This window comes from Lepidochelys olivacea (assembly GCF_965140295.1).
Source record: "Lepidochelys olivacea isolate rLepOli2 genome assembly, chromosome: 6".
Lineage (NCBI taxonomy): Eukaryota > Metazoa > Chordata > Testudines > Cheloniidae > Lepidochelys > Lepidochelys olivacea.
The window spans coordinates 56,390,242-56,415,225 of record NC_140416.1 but is presented as its reverse complement, the minus strand read 5'-3'; the positions used below and the strand labels follow the sequence as shown (position 1 = coordinate 56,415,225).

At 50.7% G+C, this 24,984-nt stretch overlaps 1 protein-coding gene across 3 annotated transcripts in view; it reads left to right on the top strand.

Moving 5' to 3' along the window:
• Positions 1–24,984, top strand: part of LRP4 (LDL receptor related protein 4) — a 104,906-nt gene that overhangs the window by 65,594 nt on the left and 14,328 nt on the right. For 2 of the 3 annotated variants that reach the window (XM_084630489.1, XM_084630487.1), the window contains 29 exons: positions 2,086–2,199; positions 2,713–2,829; positions 5,184–5,312; positions 5,838–5,957; positions 6,088–6,213; positions 8,223–8,348; positions 8,815–8,949; positions 9,144–9,269; positions 10,229–10,459; positions 10,719–10,875; positions 11,497–11,714; positions 12,091–12,267; positions 13,315–13,440; positions 14,222–14,430; positions 15,163–15,244; positions 15,874–15,979; positions 17,116–17,317; positions 17,665–17,854; positions 18,099–18,230; positions 18,989–19,129; positions 20,167–20,253; positions 20,471–20,642; positions 20,742–20,904; positions 21,182–21,407; positions 22,704–23,007; positions 23,428–23,646; positions 24,040–24,174; positions 24,385–24,493; positions 24,820–24,964. In XM_084630489.1, coding sequence (XP_084486615.1) covers positions 2,086–2,199; positions 2,713–2,829; positions 5,184–5,312; positions 5,838–5,957; positions 6,088–6,213; positions 8,223–8,348; positions 8,815–8,949; positions 9,144–9,269; positions 10,229–10,459; positions 10,719–10,875; positions 11,497–11,714; positions 12,091–12,267; positions 13,315–13,440; positions 14,222–14,430; positions 15,163–15,244; positions 15,874–15,979; positions 17,116–17,317; positions 17,665–17,854; positions 18,099–18,230; positions 18,989–19,129; positions 20,167–20,253; positions 20,471–20,642; positions 20,742–20,904; positions 21,182–21,407; positions 22,704–23,007; positions 23,428–23,646; positions 24,040–24,174; positions 24,385–24,493; positions 24,820–24,964 — 4,524 coding nt within the window. The remainder of the gene's footprint in view (positions 1–2,085; positions 2,200–2,712; positions 2,830–5,183; positions 5,313–5,837; positions 5,958–6,087; positions 6,214–8,222; positions 8,349–8,814; positions 8,950–9,143; positions 9,270–10,228; positions 10,460–10,718; positions 10,876–11,496; positions 11,715–12,090; positions 12,268–13,314; positions 13,441–14,221; positions 14,431–15,162; positions 15,245–15,873; positions 15,980–17,115; positions 17,318–17,664; positions 17,855–18,098; positions 18,231–18,988; positions 19,130–20,166; positions 20,254–20,470; positions 20,643–20,741; positions 20,905–21,181; positions 21,408–22,703; positions 23,008–23,427; positions 23,647–24,039; positions 24,175–24,384; positions 24,494–24,819; positions 24,965–24,984) is intronic. The other variant, XM_084630488.1, reaches the window with a different exon arrangement.

Below are 24,984 nucleotides of genomic sequence, written 5' to 3'. Positions count from 1 at the left end.
CTTTATTCTGGGAGAGGGGATGCTTCCTGGTCCCAGCTGGAGAACAGTTTACGTCCTGCAGCCTGCTAGTTAATGTCCCATGAAGCACTTCCCCAAGCTTCCCAGTGAGCCGTGTTTGTGTGCTCCTTGTTCATGGAAATGCCTAACCCCTGCTAAATCCCACTAAACTGTTTGTCTGGCTGGTTTCCTGTGGCCTCAGGTTCCACTGTCTGACTCCACTGCTATGTGAGGCCATCCTCAGGGTCCTCTCCCTTCAAACAGCTTCACTGAGGAGTGTTGCAGGGATATTGGCCTGGTCAGAGGCCCGGTTACTCTGAGACATGGTAACCTGGCACCACATGAGAGAGCCCAGCCACTTTTACTGTACCACAATAGTTCTGGCAGCATCTAAGGCTGTTGTCATGCCAGTAAAGTTGTCAGAATGTGAATGGAAATGTACCTGATCTCTTGCAACTCCACCCTCTTCCTTCTGTGCTGGAGACAGGGGTTACTTAGGGATGTTTTTTTGTAAGTAAAGTGATTTAAATGCCCCTCCCTGCTCTATGGTTGCCTCATTGCACCCATCTCAGTGACTGTCAGCATGTGCTAGAGAATCCGCTTTTCCTACTGCACACATCAACGACCGCTCTCTGGAGCTGCACCGGACATTAGGGCTGGTGTCAGGCTGCTGTTAGATGCTGAGATGTGTGCTGTCAGGCTGGTGCTCGGAGCAACTCAACACTCCCTTCTCCCCAGGTACGCTGAGCAATGGGGGAGGAGTGTACAGGGTGATACATGTGTATGTGCTCCTGAGCCTGCTCCCAGAGCACCTGACTTGATGCTTTCCCTGATGACCCCCTTCCACCTCCCGGACAACTGCAGAGCTTAACTCACCCCCACCTAGTGCCATTTTGTCAGTCCTCAGAATGCTCCCCATGGGACTGTAGCTATTTAATGTGGACTATCCTGATCTCTGCCTCTTATATAGACTGGGGACGGGGGTGTGTGGAATTAGGGCTCTGTGGGTTCGAGAATTTATATGACAGTTTAGCTGTCCAGCTTTCCGGTATCTTTTCCATGTCTTTCTCAATCCATAGAGCTCATTAATCAGGGCAAGCGCACATGGACATTCCTCTGGACAGAGATTGGGATGCCCATAGATTTGGGGTGCAAGTGTTTGGTCATTTACGGCAATATTCTCTGGTTCCATCCCCTATCCCACCTTGAGAGATCAGTGCAGCAAGGCATGGGGTGGTGATTTTAATGGGAACTCTGAGACCAAATCTGGTGTCACTGAGAGAGACCCTTCCTCATAACTGTTACATGGCAGCAAATCTAGGGGAAACAGGAGACCTGGCAAACCAATATTATGTGTGGGACCCAATGGCAAGCTCCTGCTCCTGTATGGGGCTAACCCACAAGAGGGACATGTTGGTGAGAAGCATCTTTATCCCCTGCAGAGCGCAGTGCTGTGGAATAGGGCAGACTTCTGTGGACCTGAAGCCAAGAGCTTGCTTGAGATTGTCTGCTGTGGGCTTTGGCGCGTACTGTTGCTAACTTGTTTAGGTCTGATCCGTGCTGACCTTTTACCCTCTGCTGAAATGCTGAGTTGGGTGTTGGAGGAGTATGGGCTGTGGATAGGCCCTTTCCAGGGGGTAGGGAAGGGGAAGGAGAGGGATTTGGAACTGTGGGAAGGAGGAGGACAAAGTTGACTACATGCGTGAGCTCCCAGAAAGTGAGGTGAGCTGCCCAGTCTGCAGTACAGGAGATTCTTGTCCCAGTTGAAACTTTCTGTTGGATCCAGTTCCTCTCAATGAAGGAAGGGTCCCCCTGAAAAGATGCTGATACTGCAGCCCTTTCTCATTGTCCTGCAAGGAAATCTCTGGGAAGGGATCTGAAGAGATGACTTGGAATCCTGGGCTGGCTTTGGCTCCCTCTAACCTCCACCCCATGTTTTGCTGTGGTGATGGGGGACGAGTTTTCCCTTCATGGTGGCACCCTCTTGGAGGACATTGTTCCAAAGGTCCCCTTTGTGCTGGGGTGAAGACTTGGCTCTGTAAGGTAAATCAGCTTGTCTTCAGTTCCCTCTCGGCTGTGTCCTTGTAGCGCCACGGGAATGCGAGGAGGACGAGTTCTCGTGCCAGAACGGATATTGCATCCGCAGCCTGTGGCACTGTGACGGTGACAACGACTGTGGTGACAACAGCGATGAGCAGTGTGGTGAGTGGCATGACCATGCGAATGCCATGAACGGGGTGCCTGCGCGGTCGGCCTAGGACAGTTGCTTACAAAAGGGCTTGCGTACAGTCCCATCCACTGGGTGCTAATCTCCTAAAGCATGGTAAGGCCACACAGTTGGATGGCCTGAGATGAGCAGCTGGGGACATGCTTACCCGGATTACTGCTTGGGATCTGTCTGTGGGGCTTCTCTTCCAACCAGCAGCCCAGCCTAGTCTCATTTGTCCATGCTGGGACCTGTTGTTTCTTGACACAGAGCTCTGAATTCTTGAGGATTCCTTTCTAATCCAACACCCAATGCTAAACAGAATGAGCACTGCTGGTGTGCCCAGGCACCAAAGGGCATGGGTGTGTTTGGGTGCCCTGGGGGATTCAGTGGGTGGCACAGGCATATGTGGGTGCTCTGGGAGACCTGGGTACAGTGGGTGGCATGGATACGTTTGGGTACCCCTGGGGGACATGTGCTCTGATTGCATTGTTGTCTCTGGCTTGCAGACATGAGGAAATGTTCGGAGAAGGAATTCCGCTGCAGCGATGGCAGCTGCATAGCCGAGCACTGGTTCTGTGATGGCGATACAGACTGCAAGGATGGCTCGGATGAGGAGAGCTGCCGTGAGTATCCTCCTTCCCTCATAGCCTTGGGAGCTAGCTGCTTGTCCCTGCTACCAACCTGGGGCCTAATGTGCCTTCTGTAATTGATGTTGGAAATGAACTGGCCCTGGTTGTGCTAGCAGTTTTGCTGTGATCCATCGCTGGTGGTGGGGGCCATCATCAGCCCCATGGTGTAGACGAGTACTGTCTGAGTGGTAACCTGGGCTGGCTGCTTCTCCCTTCTGCTCCCAGGCTGGTGTGACCTTGAGCCAGAGCCAGGGATCCTGTGCATATCAGATGGGCCATATAATGAAGTGGGGAAGGAGAGGAAGGATTCGTCTCCCCGCCCCTCCCCCTTTGATTCCTGCAGAGAATTCTAAAGGAGCCCCTCGTGCCTGCACACCCTTTGGAGTCCCTCTGACCCACATCTCTTTACTGGGATAGTTTGTTGAAAATTTTGTCCAGTATTAGCTAAGCGGATAAAAGAGCTGGAAGCAGATCTCTGGAGTGTGGGGGAGCCAGCAGCAGCTGTCCCCATTCTACAGGCCTGTAGCAACAGGGCCAGGATCCTGTTACTCCCTCCACCCCCTTGCTCTTGAGTCTCTGAGCGGCAGTTAGTGTCTGTGGAAGTTGCAGAGCTCCCCTCCCCCACTCTGCTCTCAAGGGCATTTTGCAGAATTTGTTCTAGATAGGAGGAAACTTCAAAAGGCTCTGGGAGGGGGATCAGGGCCGCCAGCTCCTGAAGGGTGGGAGGGGTATGGAGGGGGGGAGGGTGGGGGGGGAGGGTGAATTGTCTTTTATCTCTCCAGATAATGAGAGCTGGCAGGGAGCCAGGGCTGCAAAGATTTCTGAGCTGGGAAAGGACTCTGGGAAGAATCCAGCCTCTCTCCTTCCTTCCAGCTCCCCCTGCCTGTCCCTTCCCTGCTGGCCATGGACAGGCCCTGGGGAAGGGAGAAGGAGACACTCCAACTTCCCGCTGCATGGCAGGATGGGGTAGAAATCGTGTCCCCTCCTCTCAGGCTTGGTTTTTGTTTCCCAAAGCTTGCCTAGTCCCTTTTTCTATTCTCTAACTGTTTTGCAGATAAGCATTATATTTGGATAGCAGGGTTGGTCTCCTACCCTCTCTCCTTTTATCCCCCTCTCCTGGGCTGCCAGCTGCCCTCTTTTCCCTGAACCCCACTGCCTGCCGGTTCAGCTCTCTGGAAGAGCACCTGGAGTCAGTCAGCTGGGCTCCTCTTCAGCATCTGGATATCAGACACTGGCATGAAATAAAGCTCTTACTGGATATCTGTTGCCTTTGCCCCATGCTCCCAGCTGGAGAGGCAGTTCTGTGTGAATTCCCAGCAGTGGCAGCTTTTGGTCCAGTCCCCATCCCAAAGCCTCTCCATGACTCCAGAGATCACCAAGTTATTAGTTGGGTTCTTTAGCCTCCATGTGCTTAAATGTTGCATTTCCTTCTCTGGACAGTGTCCCACGGCTCCCTGCCCAAGGTGAGGGAGGAATTCAGTCTCCATTGCACTGAACTCTCCAAGAATTCCTTGGTGAGGGCACGTTCCTGTGCAGCACCCAGCTGTCCCAGAGCAGGGCAGCGGGCAAACTCTTGACTCTGAATGTGCCAGATCCTGCACAGGGTCAGAGTCTGCTGGGAAGGATTTCAGTGATTTGGAGCAGTTTTTTTGGCAGCATGTCAGGGGAAGCAACACTTCAAAGGCCTGGTGTAAACCTGGGCACCTTGCTGCTCCACTGCTTACCTTCCCATCACATTTCTGAGTCCTTAAAGGAACAGTCCCATACTTCAGACCTGCAGTCTGACCTATCTCAAACCTCAATGCGGTGAGGTTCATCGCACCCCAAAGGCTGACTTTATTCTAAGAGGTATAGGGTTGGGAGAGGCTTGTTGCTTTGAGTCTACCCCTTACGCCACTCCCACCCCTTGAGGTATTATATAAGCCTTTATTATAGGGCAGTATGATCTAGTGCTCTGACCACAGAATGAGGGAGTTAGCGCTCCTGGGTTCTGTCCCTGGCGTTCCCTCTGTTGCTTCACCTCTCCATGCCTCAGTTCCCCATCTGTAACTCAGAGCTAAGGTTATGGTTCTTGTGAGGGTTAATTTCCGCAGGATGGATCCCCGTGTTGTGCTGAGTGGGTTGGTTCCATTGCATGCAGCTGTCAACAGCTTTCCAGTGAAGTGTCTGTGTCCCTGTCAGTGCTGTGGACACGCTGAGGGCTGGAGGGAGGGAGCGAGCCACTTGTGTATATGCACTGCACCTGCTGCATTGCGTGTCTGCCAGGCCCCTCTTGTTCCCACAAATATAAGCATAAACTGGCTTGGTCCCTGCCCTTAGCCTTTCTTTCCCCTTGGTTTCCTTGTTAGCATCAGATGTTCCAGCCACAGCCTGTAGCCTAGAGGAGTTCCAGTGTGCCTATGGGCGCTGCATCCTGGATATCTACCACTGTGATGGGGACGATGACTGCGGGGACTGGTCTGATGAGTCCGACTGCTGTGAGTCAGCAGCAAGGGAGAGTAATCCCCTGGGTCCCCCTGGCAGCTGGCACATTGATCCAAATGGGAGGATTTGGCTGGAGCTGGGGAAGGTGTCCCTCCCCAGTGCCCTGGCTGGAATTGGTTGGGGAGGGACACTGCCTAGAGGGAAAGTTCCTATTGGTGGAGCCCAAACTGCTTTTGTTGGCTTGGGTGGCAGGGTCATTGTCTAGCTAGGAGCTCTAGATACAGGGGCTGAAGCATTCAAGAATGGGTCAATTACATAAGAACGACCATAGTGGGTCAGACCAATGGTCCATCTAGCTAGGTATCCTGTCTTCAACAGATGCCAGTATCAGAGCTTCATGGGGAGTGTACAGAACAGAGCAGCTGGAGTGATCCACCCAAGTTCCCTTCTTTGCTTCTGGCAGTCAGAGATTTAGGGTTGCACTCAGCATGGGGTTCAAGTTCATGCCAGTTCGATGTGAGGATGGCCTGGGGGGAATTGGAATGCCTTGGTACTAATGTGCTGTGCCCTCTCTGCAGCATCTCACCAGCCATGCCGCTCCGGGGAATTCATGTGCAACAGTGGCTTGTGTATCAACGCAGGCTGGCGGTGTGATGGCGACTTCGATTGTGATGACCAGTCAGATGAGAAGAACTGCAGTGAGTGTCTGGGATGCCAGGCAGAGGCTTGATCTGTGGTGATGATCTGGAGTGAAAGGGAATTCGGATATGGGGCTGGTGGGCTACATTATAATTGCTCTGTATAGTAGTTTTTCCTCTGTCTCCCCAGCCACATCCATGTGCACAGCTGACCAGTTCCGCTGTAAATCTGGGCGCTGTGTCCGTCTGTCATGGCGTTGCGATGGAGAGGACGACTGTTCTGACAACAGTGATGAGGAGAGCTGTGAGAACACAGGTAGGTCTTGGCAGGGGGCAGCCGCACTGTTTTGTTACAGCTAATGGCTCTGAATTAGACATCATAGGTGGCTAAGCACTGATTCCTCCACCTCCCCCCTTTCCCCACCCTTCAGCAACAACTTCTGGTATGGAGACTGCACTTATTGCATTAGTCAATAACATCTCTGTAGATATTGACTGAAGTTCAAGTGTCCATGCTGATCGTTTTAGAGCTATCAGCTGTTGTAGGTACCTTTGTGCAGGAGACGCTAATCCTGAAAATGCAATTACACATGTAACCACAACTACAAGGAGTGTGATAACACCACTGGTCCTCACCCCAGTAATGAAAGGTATCTAAACAAAAAGTCAAAGGAATGATGACAGCCAAGAAACCAAACCAAACCTGCAGTACCCCTGAAATAAAATATCAGGGGCAGGATGAATGGATACATCCAACACTATAATAAAGCCAGCTCTCTGGAGAGTCTTCACTGAACAGCCAAGACCTACCATAAATATGGTGAAGGTCAGCTGGTAACAGTTAACTGATGGGATCCAATGCGCACACTCTGTAAAATGTCTAAGGATTTGTCTGGCCAGGAATGTTACCTAATGTTCAGTGACTTATAGTAAAGTTGACCTTTAAGAGTCCAAAGCTGGTGCTGAAATTTGGCTCAGTGGAGAATTAGTCTTACCAGCTATGAAAAAAAACATAGGACACAAGCACCTTCCAGACACGTAATTTCCAGTGAGACAAAGCTGATCAGTTGGTGTTGCTTTAGTCTGTCTAATCAGCTATTTGAAATCACAAATCCAGAAATAATATGGTATCTTTCTGTCAGTTACAATGAACAAGTTTCAGATGTTAAAATGGCTCATTTAAACTGTGGCTCTGCTCTGAAAAGTGACTCTGTAAATATATTGTTGGATTCCAGGTTTGTGTCTCTATCTGGATCTTTTATTGGTGTCCATCACCATAGTCTTTTGATTTTTCTTCTCACACATCACTTGTAATAAAGGTTCTGGAGGTCAAATTATTTCATTAGTACATCTGTAGAGCCCCATTGCCTTTCGTGGGTTTGCCCAGGTGTTACCATAACCAATTCCGCTGACGATTTACAAGAAGGAATCGGTTCCAGCTCCCTCCCTCTGAGCTAGGTTGGTTCTGCAAGACTAATAGGAGTAAACAGCAGTTACAACGTATTTTAGTAATTCGGATCATCAGATCTGACTCTGATGATAAAGATGATCCCATTTTATATAGTGACCTTTTACAGTACAAAATTAATTTCAAAAACAAATAAAAGGAGAAAGGAAGGTCCTGGATAAAACTGCACAGCGTCTGTCATCAGCAGAAACTGAAGAGTGTGGCTCACTTGTGAAATCCTCTTTCCACAGCTGATTTTTCAAGGCTTTGTATAAATCCTAGTCCAAATCCATCAAAGAGCTTTCCATCTAGAACAGGGTAAAACTCTGTTTTCGACAAATGTAAGATTGCATTGGGGTGACATCTCAGATGATGAAAGGAGGAGGAAGCGTACAGGCTAGCTCCTCAGACGCATGTTGAGAAGGGGCCCAGGACGCTTGTGGAATCTGGTATCAACAGGAATTAAACCATGATCTTGCACTCAATCTGAGAGAAATAAAATATCTGGACTTCTTCGTAGAGTAACAACACTTGGTACAGTCTGGAGGGGAATCTGAGGTCCTCTGAAGCAACACAAGGGAGGAGGCAGTAGTGGGGAGTGTAAAGTGAATTGAAGCTGCTTTCCCAGGATCCACAGAAACACAAAACAATAGGTTCAATCTAATCCCAAAAGAGAAGACTGTAATGAATGTGATGGAGATGCAGTAACCTAGCACAGCCAAGGGGTAAGGGTGCTCTTCTCTTCTCTTCTCTTTTCTCTTCTATTCTCTTCTCTTCTCTCTGCCCTGGGACTTGCCATTCTGTGCAGCAAACCTCTGCTGAGCTGTTCTTGTTTGAATCCTAGTTCTGGGTGTGTGACTTCCCTTCTGCCCCCACAGGGAGTCCCCAGTGTGCCCCTGACCAGTTCCTTTGTGGGAACGGGCGCTGTATTGGCCAGAGGAAGCTGTGCAACAGTGTGAACGACTGTGGAGATGGCAGCGATGAGAGTCCCCACCAAAACTGCCGTAAGTCTCCCCATTCCCAGTGCCTCATGGTTGAACTGGGGACGGTGGGAGTCACTGCCCGTGATGTTATTGAGAGCCATGTGCCTAGGGAAAGCGACCATAGTGATCTTAATAGGAGTTATGAGGAAGAGACCCCATCCATAGTCTCTGGGCTGATTGATGTGCAAGCTTGGGCAGGAGCAATAGGAAGATCAATCCTAGTGCTGTCAAACACCTGAATGTTTTTTCAGAGAGCGAATTCCAAAGGTTCCTGTTCTAACCGCAAATGCACAGATCTTGGGAGGAGTTGTTACCCTCTGTCTGAGCGGAGTGTTGCTGCCACCTGAGGAGATGCGGCCTTCTTCAGGACGTGTCTCCTCCCTTCTGGGTCAGCCTCCTCCACAAGGCTGCTGCTGTCTAACAGCTGAGCATAATAGCAGCTGCCTTGTCTCGTCTCTATCCTCTTTACATGTTACTGCCCCTACAGGTCCACGGACAGGTGAGGAGCACTGCAATCTCAGCAATGGGGGCTGTGCCCAGAAGTGCCAGATGGTGCGAGGGACGGTACAGTGCACCTGCCACACAGGTTACAGGCTGCTGGAGGATGCCCGATTGTGTCAAGGTGAGCCGGCAGGGTCACAGTCATTCTATTTCTCCTCACTGCGGCAATAAGGTACTTGCAGCTGGAGGTCTATGACAGGAGTGGAAGTTGGAACACGGACATAGAGATAGAGCAGCAGGGAGATGTGGACAGCTCCTGGTAGGGGTGGGAGCTTTGTGACCTAATTGTAACTTTGTTCCCTTGACCTTTTGTAGATGTGAATGAATGTGCTGAGGAGGGTTACTGCAGCCAGGGCTGCACCAACAGTGAAGGTGGCTTCCAATGCTGGTGTGAGCAAGGCTATGAGCTTCGCCCGGACAAGCGCAGCTGTAAAGCCCTGGGTAAGAAGGAACTATCAGCTCTGGCATGCACACGTGTGTGTGTGCACATGCTGGTAATTCAGTTCAGTAATACTTGGTTAACCTGGCTAGGTGGATAAGTCCTATTAATATGTAAGAGAGGTGGGGCTCTCAAGTCTGTGTCAGAGATTCACCCTCCAGGTTTACTGTCCAATGGTTGGTAGCTGTGTAGTGCCACAACTCTCCCTGCGCTAGGGTCAAGCCCAGCTCCTCTCCTTCTGGCTCCCTTGTGTCCCGGACCCTGCAGCAGAAAGAATTTCCCTGTCATGCTGGTTGCACAGTCGTGCCTCTGTGGGTTTGGACTGTGCTTTGTAACCAGAAATGGAAACAGACTCATGATCACCGATTCTGTATTGGCAAGGCTCTGCTTTATGTTTTGCATATTTCATTCTCTGAGTGTGGACACGATGTGCTTTTAAAGACACACATTGTTTTCACCTTAGCTTGGTTACTTAGCTCCCCTAATGTAGCATAGCTCAGCAAGTGCTGTTGTATACCTACTTACAAGACAAAACCAAAAAAAGAAAGAAAAAAGGCAGCCCCCTCTGCTAAGCTTGCTCTGACTGTCTAGGACTGACTGACTAACTGTTGTCTCACCTGACCTTTCAGACTGTAAGCTGTGTTGCAGAGAGGGAGGGCGGAGTACACCATATGCTTGTGATGTCAGCATACTGTGGGCAGGTGCTTGTGTCTGGTGGAATGGCTGCTGGGGCTGATGTGAGAAGCTCAGGCAGGGGATGGGGTTGATCAACTCTTGGTGCAAAGTGCTTCAAAGCTGCCCAACCCAGTGTCATTAGTGTGAACACTCACCTTGTCTCCTCTTCCCAGTGCTTTACACCCACCAGTTGGCTCTCTGGTACCAACGTAACGAAGTGATAACACTGGGCTCAGAGGCTGACCATGCCAGGTTCCCCTCATGCTCTCTTCTGTATGTCCCTCAGGGCCAGAGCCAGTGCTGCTCTTTGCCAATCGGATTGACATCCGGCAGGTGCTGCCTCACCGCTCGGAGTACACCTTGCTCCTGAACAACCTGGAGAATGCCATTGCCCTTGATTTCCACCACAGCAAGGAGCTGGTGTTCTGGTCTGATGTCACACTGGACCGCATCATGAGGGCCAACCTTAATGGCAGCAACGTAGAAGAGGTGGTGTCCACAGGGCTGGAGAGCCCAGGTGTGTGGCCAGGAATCAGAGCAAAGGCATGGGAAGCTGACCAGACCACACAATGTGGGAGTGGAGGAAGAGAGAGACAGCTGGGATGTATCCCCTGTGTATGGCTCTTGTTAGATGGGGATGGTGGAGGGTACTCTCCTCCTGGAGTTTATCTAGAGGCTGGGTCTCTAGTGGGATTGAGGGAGAAGAGGAATTGTTCCTAGCAGCATAATCTGCCCTCCTTGGTTTTGGTCTGTGATTAATTCTTCCCCTTGGCTAGGTGGACTTGCCATTGACTGGATCCATGACAAGCTGTATTGGACAGACTCTGGTACATCTCGGATTGAAGTGGCAAATCTGGATGGCACGCACAGAAAGGTGCTTCTGTGGGAGAACCTGGAGAAACCACGAGCAATCGCACTTCACCCCATGGAGGGGTGAGTAGGGGCATGGGGCTCCACTAACTCCTCTGTTGGACTCTATTGCGGGAACCCTCTAAATCAGTGCTTAATTTGTGCGAGGGCTTGCCAGGGCTGACCCCGACACCTCTAGGCTTGGAAGTTCATAGCCCCGGCATCTCTGGGCTTGCCATGTCAGTTATGAGAGTAAAAAAATTGCTTGATCCCTAGCACCTAATTGGTTGAGCCCCGGCACCTCTTTCGTTACAAATTAAGTACTGTTCCAAATACATGGGACTCAGCAGTGAGGGCCCTATCCTTGATCTAGACTTCTCCTTGTTTCGTGGCCCAGGGCTGCCTCAGTGTGCGCACAGTATTGCCTTTGATCACAGCGTTAGGGAGCCTTACGAAGCAGGAGGCTCCAGGCCAGGATGCACCCATGGAGTGTTTGCCCTTCCCTTGGGTGACTGCAAATTGAATCCAAAGAGTGGTGCATGGCAGGCTAGGGGGCTGCTCTTGGCTTCCCTGTGATCGAGATCAAGTATCCCATGGCTTGAGGTTACAGAGCCAGCTTATTCTCTCCTTGCTGTGAAGTGATGCCTGGTGCCATACTTAGGGCCTCAATTTCCTAGCCTTCAGGCCTCTCCTTCTCTCCTCTAGCACCATCTACTGGACAGATTGGGGCAACACACCTCGCATAGAATACTCCAGCATGGATGGCTCCAATCGACGTATCATTGCTGATACGCACCTCTTCTGGCCCAATGGGCTGACCATCGACTATGCTGGGCACAGGATGTACTGGGTGGACGCCAAGCACCATGTCATTGAGAGGGCTGACTTGGATGGGCGGAACAGGAAGGCTGTTATCAGCCAAGGTGAGACCGAGGCTTCAGCTGTGGGGAGAGCTATGCTGCACCAGGAAAGATACAGCAGCACAGAGTGAGCTTTGGAGCAACCTGTATGAGGGCTACTACATTTACTTTCCATTCCCTCAAATCCCTGAACACCACCATGGGGTGAGTCTGCCATACTTCTCCCATCCCTTGGGGACAGGCTCTGCCCCTCTCATCCCAGCCCTTGAAGAGAAGCACAGTTATTTTGGTGAATGCTGGATTTGGCTCTGCTGAGTCTGTTAGGGTCAGAGACCCCTGGGTGTGCAGAAGCGCCCCAGAGGGACAGGCTCAGGGGCTTTCCTCTGGTTTTCCTGGGGTCCGGATTAACCTGTATGTCTGTGCTGGACTCTTGCTGCAGGCCTCCCACACCCCTTTGCTATCACAGTGTTTGAGGATAGCCTGTACTGGACGGACTGGCACACCAAGAGCATCAATAGTGCCAACAAATTCACCGGCAAGAACCAGGAGATCATCCGCAACAAGCTCCACTTCCCCATGGACATTCACACACTGCACCCTCAGCGCCAGCCAGCAGGTAACTGCAAAGGGGGCAGGGAGACACATCTGCAGGGGGAAAGCCAACCAGCTGGGGACCTGTCACTGCCCAGCGTCTACGGCAGGGAGCATCCAGGCCTAGGGGCCTCAGGGATACTGTTCTATCCACTACTCACTGTCTCCCTTGTGAGACCCACGCATGACCCCAAGTTTACCTCTGCTACCAGAGTCCAGCACTAATTTCTCCATCCAGCAACTTTTGGTTTGATGTTATTTCAAGGCTCTCATCTCCAGTTATTGGATGGGTGTACCACAGCCTGCCCCCGCCCCCTTGCTGGCACAGGGGGACAGTTGCTTTCTGATAACGAATGTTTAGGGGAGTGATCCCCAAACTGTGGGGCGTGCCCCCCTAGGGGAGTGTGGTGGAAGGTTTGGGGGGGTGCAGTGGGGCCTGGGTCAGCCCCCATAGGGGGCAAGGAGGGAGTGCCTCCCAGCTCCACTCTGGACACGCCTCCCCCAGCCACCGGCTCCTGACTGCAGTTCCACTCCTGGCCATGGTGCCAGCTGCAGCCTGACGGCGGCCCCGACCGTGGCCCCGCTCCCGGCCACAGCTCTGCTCCCAGCCGTGGCCTCTGGCTCCCAGCCCCGAATATAGCCCTGTTCCTGGCCGCAACCTCAGCTGCAGCACTGGCGCTGCTCCCAAGCATGGCTCCCAGCCCCAACTGCAGTTCCTGGTAGGGGGATGTGGACCAGGTAAGGGGGGAACGCAACCAAAAAAGTTTGGGGACCACTAGTTTAAGGCTTGTCTAAACACAAGTTATTGTGAAATAGTTACACCACTTTAAGTTCACTCCCTACCCTATTCCAGAATAATTTCCCTATGTAGACAAGCCCTTTGTGCCCATGTCCCTGTGGGGCTGGTCTTTGTGAATGGGCAGGAGGTTCAAATAGCTACCCCAGAGTAGAACATTTCCCAGCTCTTGTGTGTGTGCCTGCGTGTTCTCTCTCTGCCCTCACCCCTGCTACATCTCTTGCTCTCTTTATTGGTTGCCTTATGCGTGGTTGTTTTTGTTTTTGGCTATTTGAGCAGGGAAAAACCGCTGTGGGGCCAACAATGGGGGCTGCACTCACCTGTGCTTGCCAAACAGCAAGGATTACACCTGTGCCTGCCCCACAGGCTTCCGCAAGACCAGCAGCCACACCTGTGCTCAGAGTAAGTGGGGTGGGATCAGAGCCTGCATGCCACAGTCCCAAATGCTCCCAGTCTCGGATGTGCTCACGCAGCCCCATGTCCCATGTGTAGAAGTGGGTCAGAAATCTGAGTAAGCAGCAGCTGTGTCACTTCCAGACACAGGGTGAGAGGGGTGCAGCAGGAAAAGCCTTTAGAAGAGAGTAGGGTAACATAAAAGGCCTGCTGTATGCTCACGTTCTCCTTTTGCACCCCCCACTCCAGCCCCACCTACTGAGCACCAGCTTGGCACAAGATGTGTGCTTGCTTTGCATGTCCACTCCAGCCTACTTACAGCTGAGGTAGTGCTGATGCCACAGTTGAATGGGTGTGTCACCTGGAAACTCCCACATAAACTACCCCCTTTGGCCTTTGTGAGGAATGAACAGCTTAATTCCAAGGACTGCAAGGGAGTTACTCCTGATTTACAGTGCGCTCAATTACAGGAGAATTAGCCCCCTTGTCTCCTGGAATCAGAGAAGATGGCAAAGCTACCTGCTGTAGGTCAGATCTGTGCCATCCTCTGAGGGCCATAGTGGGCTTGTTCTTTGCAGTGTGATCTCTCCCACCCCCAGGAAACAGCTGCCCATACTATGTTCTCCTTCCTCCCCCCACACTATTCCCAGCAGTGAGGGCCTGGTGTGTGAATCAGCATTGAGTGGTGTGTATGCAGTGGAGCTCCGATGTAACAGGAGAATTGTCTGTGTCTGTCACTATGTTGTTGAACTTAGAGAAATTAAAAGAAGACCTTTCGACCTTTGATCAGGTCTTGACAAGTTCCTGCTTTTTGCCCGAAGGATGGACATCCGTCGGATCAGCTTTGACACAGAAGACCTGTCAGATGATGTCATCCCCCTGGCTGATGTGCGCAGTGCTGTGGCTCTGGACTGGGACTCAAAGGATGACTATGTCTACTGGACAGATGTCAGCACTGACTCCATTAGCAGAGCAAAATGGGATGGCTCAGGCCAGGAGGTACAGTATTCTGTATATGTGGGGTTACTAGGCCAAGCAGCTTCTGGGGATCTCAGCCTTCTGTGTTGTGAATCTGGCTCGAGGTTTCTGTATGAACCATTGGGGCTGTATCAGCCTTCTGCGGGTCTGCTACCCTGGTCCTGTCCATGCCCACATTAGTTTTGGCTCCTGTTAATCGCTGGTGATCCGAGGTGAGCTCTTAAACCTTCGTGTGTGCTGTGTTTGCACCTCCTTGTCTGGGACTCCCTGCAGTTAGGGCAAGAGAAAACATTGATTTGTAAATACCGAGCTCCGGCTTTGATTTTTCACAGGCCGAGTTTCAATAAAACGCAAATGAACAAGGTTCTAAATCCCCTTTTCCCTGGCTCAGCAGGAACTGAGAGTGTGGCAGGGACTGTGCTTTCCCTTGAGTTACTTTCTTGGCATCCCCTTTGACTCATGCTCAGGCTGCCATTGACAGAGCTCAAGAGTTTGGCGGTTGGGGAATGAAATAAAGGTAGAAAATGGGGATGTCCAACAACCATTCTTTAAAAGTCATTTTTGAATTCTAAACTCCTCAACACTTTTTCTCATGTGGATTTTTGCTGCATGGATTTTGCTAGCCTGAGTTGTTTGTATTGCTGGCAGTGGACAGGAGGAGAGCCAGGCTCAAGGACTTTTCTCACTGGAGTTTCTTGTTTGGTGACCTTTGGAGTTTCTTGTTTGGTGACCTTTGTTTTGGTTCTTGCTCAGGTTGTGGTGGATACCAGCTTGGAAAGCCCAGCTGGACTGGCTATCGATTGGGTCACCAACAAGCTGTATTGGACTGACGCAGGTACTGGGGTCTTCTGCTCTCTACAGGCTGTAACCTTCTTCCCTGTTCATAAAAACTCAGTATTAGCTTGGCAGCCCGATCTGTTTCAGTTTTGTCTTTCTCCATTTGGCAAACATGGGTTCTCCTTTCCCATCTTTCTTATGAAGCAGGAACCAACTTGGCTTCCTGTGTTACTTCTAGTGGGACTACAACCCCATTGCTGATGTCTGCAGGAATGTGTATGTCTGAGGACAACAGCTGCTCGTTGCAGAAGGCTTTCACTTATGTTTTCCAGCCATGTACCTCAGGACAGAATGGTTAGAATCTGGAGGATATTTCTGCCAGAGAATTAGAGTTCTGAGGTATGTTAGGAAGGTATCTCCCTAGACATCCTCTGGGGCCTTGCCAGATGCCTGTGATGGTCTGGCAGAGCACTGCCTCCCATCTGCACAAGGTTTCAGCAGTTGCTGGGGTTGGGAAGTTGAACGTGAGAGTTCTCTGCTGAGTAAGTCTGTTCCACACTCACTCTAGTCCTCCCAGGTCAGGTGAGGGGATGGCAGGCAGGGAAACGGAATCACTGTATCAATGTTTGTTTCTTCTGTCTCCTGTGGTTCTAGAGGTCTTTGATCTTTCTCTCCTGATCTCTGTAGGAACAGACCGGATAGAGGTCTCCAACACAGATGGGACCATGAGGACTGTACTGATCTGGGAGAACCTAGACAGACCACGAGATATTGTGGTGGATCCTGTTGGAGGGTGAGAACTTCTTTCCTCTGAGGATTACATGGCAATAACTTCTGTGTCTCTGAACTGTTTGGATTTGATTCATTGTGCCATTGCCCTTATATCGGACACTTTTTGGAGCTTAAGAGAGACGCACGCCTAGAAAGGCCTCCATAACAGGTCTACCAAGGACTGAAAAGAAGGGCCTGACTTATGGATGCTGATGGCATCGACAAGACAACCAGCAGGCACTTCTAGAACAGTCAGCTCAGAGTGATAGCTCTTATTTTGGGCCTCCTCCCACTCACACAGTGTAAATCAGGAGTAACCCACTAGAGTCCATATAGTTACACTAGTGTAAAATAAGTTTGAGAAGAGAATGAGGGGTTTTATTTATTTATTTAGGGTGTTCTTCATTCCACATTGATGCTGAGCTCTTGTGAGGGCCCTGCTATCCGCTTGGCCATTAGGTTAATCTGAAGACAGAGAAGTGAATTACACTGGCATATCACCAGCTAAATTAGTGCAAACATTATAGGTCCCAAGTGAGCTGCAGAATCAGTGGGCCCAGGAATATTAAATCCAGTGAGAGTCTCCAACATTTCCCACAGAAAGAAAATCTCAAAATAGCAGGTTTGTAGGAAATGAATTGTTGTAATAAAAGCTTCTGCCTTTGAGCCACAGGACCTTGCAGAGCCAAGCATCAGACTAGGTTGGGTGGCTGGGCTCAAACCCAGCAGCTCTTGCTTCCCAAGTGCTGGAAGGCTGGAATAAATCTGCACTGTTCTCTTCTTTTGTGTTTACTGGGAGGCTGATGCAGAGCAGCTCTACTTCCATCTCATGATTGCAGGGATTTGAAAACCGTTAAGAAATATCTTCTTAAGGCAATAATAGGCCAACTTGCTTCTGCATCCTATTTCAGTCTTACCATCTCCCTCCTTCTTGCCAGGTTCTTGGCAGAGGAGGGACTATGGATTCTGGACCAGGACAATGTGTATAAAAATGTGGCAGGGCCCTAAGAAAGGAAGCACAGATCATGTTAGCCTGACACTGTTTCCCACTGGCTGCTGAAGGCACCAAGACACTTGACTTCTTTAGCTAATGGTGAGCAGCTGTGGGAGCAGGAGCAGGAGTGCAGGTGCTCACTTCCCTTTGGGCCCCGTGTTCAGGTTCATGTACTGGACTGACTGGGGAGTCAGCCCGAAGATTGAGCGTGCCGGTATGGATGCCTCCAGCCGCTTGGTGATCATCTCCTCCAATCTGACTTGGCCCAATGGGCTGGCCATTGACTACGAGTCTCAGCGCCTGTACTGGGCGGATGCTGGCATGAAGACCATTGAGTATGCTAACCTGGATGGCAGTGAGAGAAAGGTAAGAGAACCATGCCAGAGGGAAGGGGAGGCTGGGATACTGAATGCCTGTCCTACAGGGCAAAGTGCCGGCAGGAAAGAATGTCATGGGCCAAATGGAAGTAAAGTGCCCATATCAAGACATTGTCAGCTACTTGTACAGAGAGAAAAGAGCCCCCTTTTATGAGTGCAAAGTATGTGGGCAGCCACCTATCCCACACCAACCTTTCCCCACCTTGATGCTACCAGGCCATTTACATATCACCTTTGTTGTTCTCCAAGCCCCATCCAGTCTAGGGGATGACTGGAGGTGTGGGTGGAAGCACTACCATCTGATTTCCTGAGGACTTTTGTTTTGGGGGCTGACAGGTGCTGATTGGAAGCAATCTGCCCCATCCATTTGGACTTACTCTTTATGGTGAGCGGATCTACTGGACAGACTGGCAGGCCAAGAGCATCCAGAGTGCAGACAGAAGGACGGGGCAGGCTCGTGAAACGCTGCAGGATAACTTGGAGAACCTCATGGACATTCATGTTTTCCACCGGCACAGACCTACAGGTACAGAGTCAGCCTCACCCCCATGGGGAGCTCTGAACTCACCCAGGCTCTTGCTGCCCTGAATATCTGGAGTGCGTGTGTAATAAATCCCTATTGGCCTCTTAAAGAGAGTGTGCTCCCATACCCCCAGCCTGCATCTCTATAGCTGTTGCCCACTTTGATAGTGACCGTCCCTCCAGGAGCCCAAGGCTGAGCTCACGGGGGTGTGCCTGTGCCTCATGGTTTTCTCCTCTCCCCCTTCCAGTACGCACAGCATGTGGAGTTAATAATGGTGGCTGCAGCCACCTGTGCCTCCTGGCACCTCTCCCTAAAGGTTATAGCTGTACCTGCCCCACTGGTATCAACCTCCAACCTGATGGCAAGACCTGCTCCTCTGGTAAGTTTCCTCTGTAGGGTTCCCACTGTAGTTGGATCTCAGGCCCCACGTTCCACTCCTGGCCCCTTGGCACAAGTTACTGGAACCCACTCCTCATGGGACTTGGTTGTGACTCCACCATCCTCGGCCCCTTGAGAAGCCCATGTAGTGCTTGTGCCCTCAGGACTGGTGGTAAAAGTCGATGGGTTGGCTTGGGGTGCCCTGGGAGGGATGTGGGGAGATTAAATTATCCAAAAGGAAAACTTCACCAATGTGATGCCATATGGTACATCTGTATGTCAGACTCTCCCGTAGATCTGTCTTGAGTTTGAAGTGGGCTCAGTCCCTTCCTGGAAAGGTGTTGTACTCTACAGTACAGCTGAATAGATCCTACCCCTCCCCTCACAGCCACCTTCCCTTTCAGTACCATGAAGAATCTTGGCTTCAGGCCTTTGAAGCAATAACTCTGCATGGGTCCCATCTTGTTCACCTCAGTAGGAAAACTGGTTTCCACTCCCCCACAATTAACACTTCTGTGAAGGCTTTCCCCTTCCCACCCCACAGGTAACTAGAGAACTGTTCTGTGTTACTCAGTGGAGTGGGAGAGTCTTTCCATGTATGGTATTTCAGATCTAGGACCTTCCCTTCTCCCTAAAGGTTGAAGCTGTCTCTTGGGTGGCTCAAGGATATGATTCAGCAGACGGTGCCCAAGGGACAATTGGCTTGACCTTCTCCCTGCCCTTCACTGACACTGTTGGTCTATCCTCAACTTTCTGCAGGGATGACCAGCTTCCTGATCTTTGCCAGAAGGATGGACATCCGCATGGTGTCCTTGGATATCCCGTATTTTGCAGACGTCGTTGTCTCAGTCAATGTCACTATGAAAAACACCATTGCCATTGGGGTGGATCCTCAGGAAGGTCTGAACTGCCTTGTATATCTAACCACATTCACAACTGATTATTTCAGGGCTGCAGCTCTTAATTAACGGTGTCTCTCTGCGGGAAGGCACTGCCAGTGGTTCACTCGGTGTCCATAAACGTGGACAGATGTAGGCTCCTGTTTCTCCAATGCATGCTGCATAGATTCCCTTCCTTCGCCACTGTTGTGATTCTAAGACAGGCTCCAGTTGGCTGACATGCAGGGCTAAAACCCCAACTAGCTGGAAGAAGCGGCCTTGTTCATTGAGACAGGCTCACGTAGTCTGAATTTAAATAATTTGCTCTCCTATCTAAGTCTTGTTAATGTAAAGAGAGCTGAGTTGGTGGCTGTTGGTTACACTGAGGGCTTGTGTACACTTGAAATGCTGCAGCTGCGCTGCTGTAGCATTTCAAGTATAGACACTCACTACAGTGCTGGGAAGGGTTCTCCCATTGGCGTAGGTAACCCACCTCGCTGAGAGGCAGTAGTTCAATTAACAGAAGAATTCTGTCTATGTTGCTCAGGGCTGTGGATTTTTCACACCCCTGAGCAATGTAATTGGTTTGACTTAAATTCTGAGGATTGACTTGGCCTGTGTATCTGGCATTATCTGTCTGGGTTGAACCCCATTTTGTGTGGTGGGTGAGAATGTCTGAGTCTTGTCCTCTGGGACCATCCTGAAATCCAGACATGGGTCTGATTACACTATTGGTCAGTAACATCTTAAATAATAAACTGCATCATTCTGTACAGGGACCCTTTCAAGAGCAGCTGTGAGCTCCCCAGAGGCAGTGTTCCTCACCATTCACTATGGCACCTCCCTCTGGGAGAGGCTGGAACTGGAGGAGCTGTGGCTTTTCTATCCCTTTAACTGAATTACTGTGACTCTGTGTCCTATGGCGCTGGACACTGACAGACCACTGGACTGCATGACCCTGCTGCTCTTCAGAGTAATCCAGGTGCCGATAATCTCAAGGAGGCCTGGGGCTATATAAAGGAGTTTGCTGATTTTTGATTTTTCCAATTTCCCTACCAGGAAAGGTTTACTGGTCAGATAGCACGCTGCGGAAAATCAGCAGGGCTGCCCTGAATGGCTCACAGTATGAAGACATCATCACCACAGGTGAGGGATGCTTTGCCAGAGTGCACCATATCTTTATGTGGCAGCCTGGAGCGGAATTCCTTGGGTTTCCAGCTCTAGGGGAGTCAGGGGTGAAAGTCCTATAGGTACTGTAGGGGGAGCACTCCCAGACTTGAGTGGTGAGCAGGGGCAATCCCCAGGGTTATCTGATCGGTGTTGAAGGATGAGAAGTTACCTTGGTACAATTCTGCTTTCTCAGGTCTGCTGACCACAGATGGGCTGGCAGTGGATGCTATTGGCCGCAAGGTATATTGGACAGACACGGGAACCAATCGGATTGAAGTGGGCAACCTGGATGGATCAATGAGGAAGGTTTTGGTCTGGCAGAACTTGGACAGCCCAAGGGCAATTGCACTGTACCATGAGATGGGGTTAGTGCTGGCAGGGTACTGTCTTGAGGAAGAAGGCCTGGAGGCATTAACCTCTCTGCTATTTCTCTGATGTGTTCTTGGCTTTCCCCTTTTCCCTAGATACATGTACTGGACGGACTGGGGTGAGAATGCCAAGCTGGAACGCTCTGGCATGGATGGCTCAGGACGCCTGGTGCTGATCAGCAACAACCTGGGCTGGCCCAATGGGCTGGCAGTGGATAAGGCTGGATCGCAGCTGCTCTGGGCCGATGCGCACACAGAGGTTGGTGTCTTCTCTGTAATGATTCCTATGGGATTAACATTGCAGCCTTGGTATCCTAGAGGCCGTTTCTGAAGTCCCTGGGTAAGGTGTCAGAAAAGAAAGGAACTGTGTGGAAGCACTCTGAGACTTCGTGTGGGCCTGGGCTGTTGGGGATGGTGGACCAGAGCCATGTTGCTTACTTGGACTCCAGTCCCAGCTTCACACATGCTTGTCTTTGCTCAGGACATTATCTAAGGGAAAGGACTGAACAGGGTGTTCCTTCTTGCCCCCTCTCTAGCGCATTGAGGCTGCAGACCTAAATGGTGCAAACCGCCACACCCTGCTGTCACCAGTGCAGCATCCCTATGGTCTCACCCTACTGGACTCATACATCTACTGGACTGACTGGCAAACCCGCAGCATTCACCGGGCTGACAAGGATACCGGCGCCAACGTCATCCTGGTGAGGGCAAACCTGCCCGGCCTGATGGACATTCAAGCTGTTGACAGGACACGGCCCCTTGGTGAGTTTCCAGACTGCCTTGGAGCCAGGAGTATCATCAGGCCTTGGAGCCAGGAGTATCATCTCCATATGACTAGAGGGGCCTCTGGAAGCTGTCATTGAGAGGGCTCTTCTGGTATTTCATTGGGAGATCATGCAGGGCCGAAAAGAAATTCCTTCTCCAACCCCCGTCCCTACCCCAACCCCCTCCCACAGTAACTGACTGTTTCCATTATCCACCCAGGTGCACAGTCTTGGTGTCATTTTTGGCTCCTGCTTCCCCTTCTCTCCTTGCATTTAGGCTGTCACTCAGTCCAGACCATTCATAGACACAGCAAATACTCAAGCCTACTGCTGCTAAAACCCTTTTCCTCATTTGCTGCTTTCATCACATCCTCCTCCTCCTCCTCCAATGTCTCCTTGGCAGTGTAAAATTCCTTACCCTACCCTTCTGGGGTCTGCACAGCCATTCCCTGTCTCCTATTCATTTCCCATCCTCAGTGTTCCCTTGCTCTGCTGGCTTGGTTCACTGGAATGTGCCTCCTTACCTTCTCCTACAGGCAGCTCTTGGCCTCTTCTCACATGGCTGAAACATCCTCCCTAACACTGTGCACTATGCAACCTCACTCCTTCCTCAACACCTGCTGCTTTTGGTCAGCATCCCAGTCCCACTCCCTCCTGTTTGCTCCAGCCCTGACACCGCCCTTGTCCCATACCTGTTGCCTTCTCCCTTGCTTCTGCTGGACTTTCCTCCCTCACACTAAATATATATAGATTTAATAATAAAAAAAAGCCTGACTATTCCCATGATAAAACTAAATATGCATACCCACTAAGAAGCCATTTGCTTAATGTGGGCCTATGTAGCACCACTGCTACATGTGTCTAACTCAGAATGGAAACTTCTGGGCCAGACTGGCTAGGGGTGGCTTATTATGCCACTCCTGCACTCTTTCCAGCTGGGGTGGTGTTGCTGCTATTGCAAATAGCAGAGCTAAACTGGAATCACATGATCCTCAGACGGCCAGTGGAAACCAGCTGTTTGCTGTTTCTTCCATTGGGAAGTTCTAATATCAAGGAGTACAGGCCAGGGGGCTGCCCCTACTGGCCCCCCACATCCACTGATCCTGCAGAGCACAGTTGAATCTTTGGGTAAGTGTCCCTTCGTGGTGACCTACAATCTAGTCCTAGCAAGGATGCCGTTGGAATGAAATCAGCGGCCAGTGAATTATGTGTTTGTGCCCTGTAAACAGATGGAAGGCTTAGATCTCTGGAAACATGGAGTCAGGCTGACTTTTCCTCTTCCTTTTTACCAAAGGCTTTAACAAGTGCAGCATAAGGAATGGTGGCTGCTCCCACCTCTGCCTGCCCCACCCTGCTGGCTTCTCTTGTGCCTGCCCCACCGGCATCCAGCTGAAGAGTGATGAGCAGACCTGTGATCCCTCTCCGGAGACCTATCTGCTCTTCTCCAGCCGTGGCTCCATCCGACGCATCTCACTGGACACAAATGATCACACTGATGTGCATGTCCCTGTCCCAGAGCTGAACAATGTCATCTCTCTGGACTATGACAGTGTGGACGGCAAGATTTACTACACAGATGTCTTCCTTGATGTCATCAGGTAGGTGCCCAGGGGTAAGTGGCTGCTGGGCGCCCAGCCTCTTAGGCTGAGTTTGTCTTTGCACTGTTGGCTGCTCTTATAGATTAGTGTTTTACAGTAGGCGGAGGTGGTTCCTGCCTGAAGGGCTGGGAATGTAGTGATACTCACCGACAGCATACACAGCATCCGATGAAGTGAGCTGTAACTCACGAAAGCTTATGCTCAGATAAATTTGTTAGTCTCTAAGGTGCCACAAGTACTCCTTTTCTTCTTACAGCAGTTTGTGTTACTGAACTAATTGTTGGAGACACATGTAGCCTTCATGGGAACTGGGGGGGAAGAGCTGGTGGTCCCACTGATAGAGAAGAATGGCACAGGGAGACTTGAAGGATCATGAGGAGCTCTCTTATGCCTTATCCTGTTTGGCACTGATTTCCCCAGGCGGGCAGACCTGAATGGCAGCAGCATGGAGACCGTCATTGGTCATGGGCTGAAGACGACGGATGGCTTGGCAGTGGACTGGGTTGCCAGGAACCTGTACTGGACTGACACAGGTCGCAACACCATTGAAGTGGCCAGACTGGATGGCAGCTGCAGAAAAGTGCTTATTAATAACAGCCTGGATGAACCCCGAGCAATTGCTGCCTTTCCCAAGAAGGGGTAGGTTTAGGGCCAAGTGGAGGGGAAGATGTGGGAGGTCAGGATGTACAAGGCCAGTTCAATGGGAGGGAGATCTGGGAGGAAGGAAGGATGTGTGGTCTGAGTCTGGCAAGTTCCTGGAGACTGGGCTGCCTTTGTTTGGAGTGGGATGATGTTAGCGGCTGGGGAAGAGTTAGGTCCAGCTTGGAGTGATGCGGGCCAAGATTGGGAAAATGGGGTGTGATAAGTGAACAAAACTGGAACTTTTAGTGAAAAATGTACACTCAGCTGTTTTAGTCCACAAGTAAAGTTTTTAGTGGACTTAATAATGCAAAGTCTCATACCTGTCCTTCTGCCTCTTCCCCATCCTCTGGGAGCTTACCTGTCTCTTGCATCTGCCTTGTCTCTGTTCAGGTACCTCTTCTGGACAGACTGGGGTCACATCGCTAAAATTGAGCGGGCAAACTTGGATGGCTCTGAGCGCAAAATTCTAATCAACACTGACCTGGGCTGGCCCAATGGACTGACATTAGACTATGATACTAGAAGGTCAGTTCAAGAGTGGGAGTGATGCTGTCATACCCAGGAGAACTGAGTAAGATATGTAGTGCACCTGAGCCTTTTTAGCTCAATCCTCTGAAGAGTTTTGCCTGATCTGAGGCATCTTGGGCTAGTGAGTGACTCAGAAGTGTGACGTGTGAGTATGGGTAGAAGACTAACAGTGGGGTTTGGTCTCATCTCTTTTCCCTGTCTCTATAGGATTTACTGGGTGGATGCACATCTTGACCGTATAGAGAGTGCTGATCTCAATGGGAAGTTACGCCAGGTCCTGGTCAGCCAGGTTTCACACCCCTTTGCCCTGACACAGGTAAAAAGGAGCCTGCTGGTATTGGTGAATGCAGTGACTGCTGTACAGCCAGGCTCCACAGGGGATAGTACAGACTGCTTGGGTATATATGGGGTAGTGGGGGATCTGGTGTGTTCCTCTTTGGGTTGAGATTTACCTAAGGCTGTTTCTAGAAAAAGAGTTTGGCTGAGGGGATGCGGGAAGCTCCTGATTGACATTGAGAAGAGGGAAGTTAGGCTGGGAAGGGGATTTGTCTGGAGTCCTAAGCCCTATGAATACTCTTGTTGCAGTTCCTGTATATATGTGACCAAATGCTCTAATGCCTTTGATTTTTTCCCTCTGAGCAGCAGGACAGGTGGATCTACTGGACTGACTGGCAAACCAAATCTATCCAGCGAGTGGACAAATACTCAGGCCGAAACAAGGAGACTGTCCTGGCTAATGTTGAGGGGCTAATGGATATCATTGTGGTCTCCCCACAGAGGCAGACAGGTATATGGGGTGATCCTAAT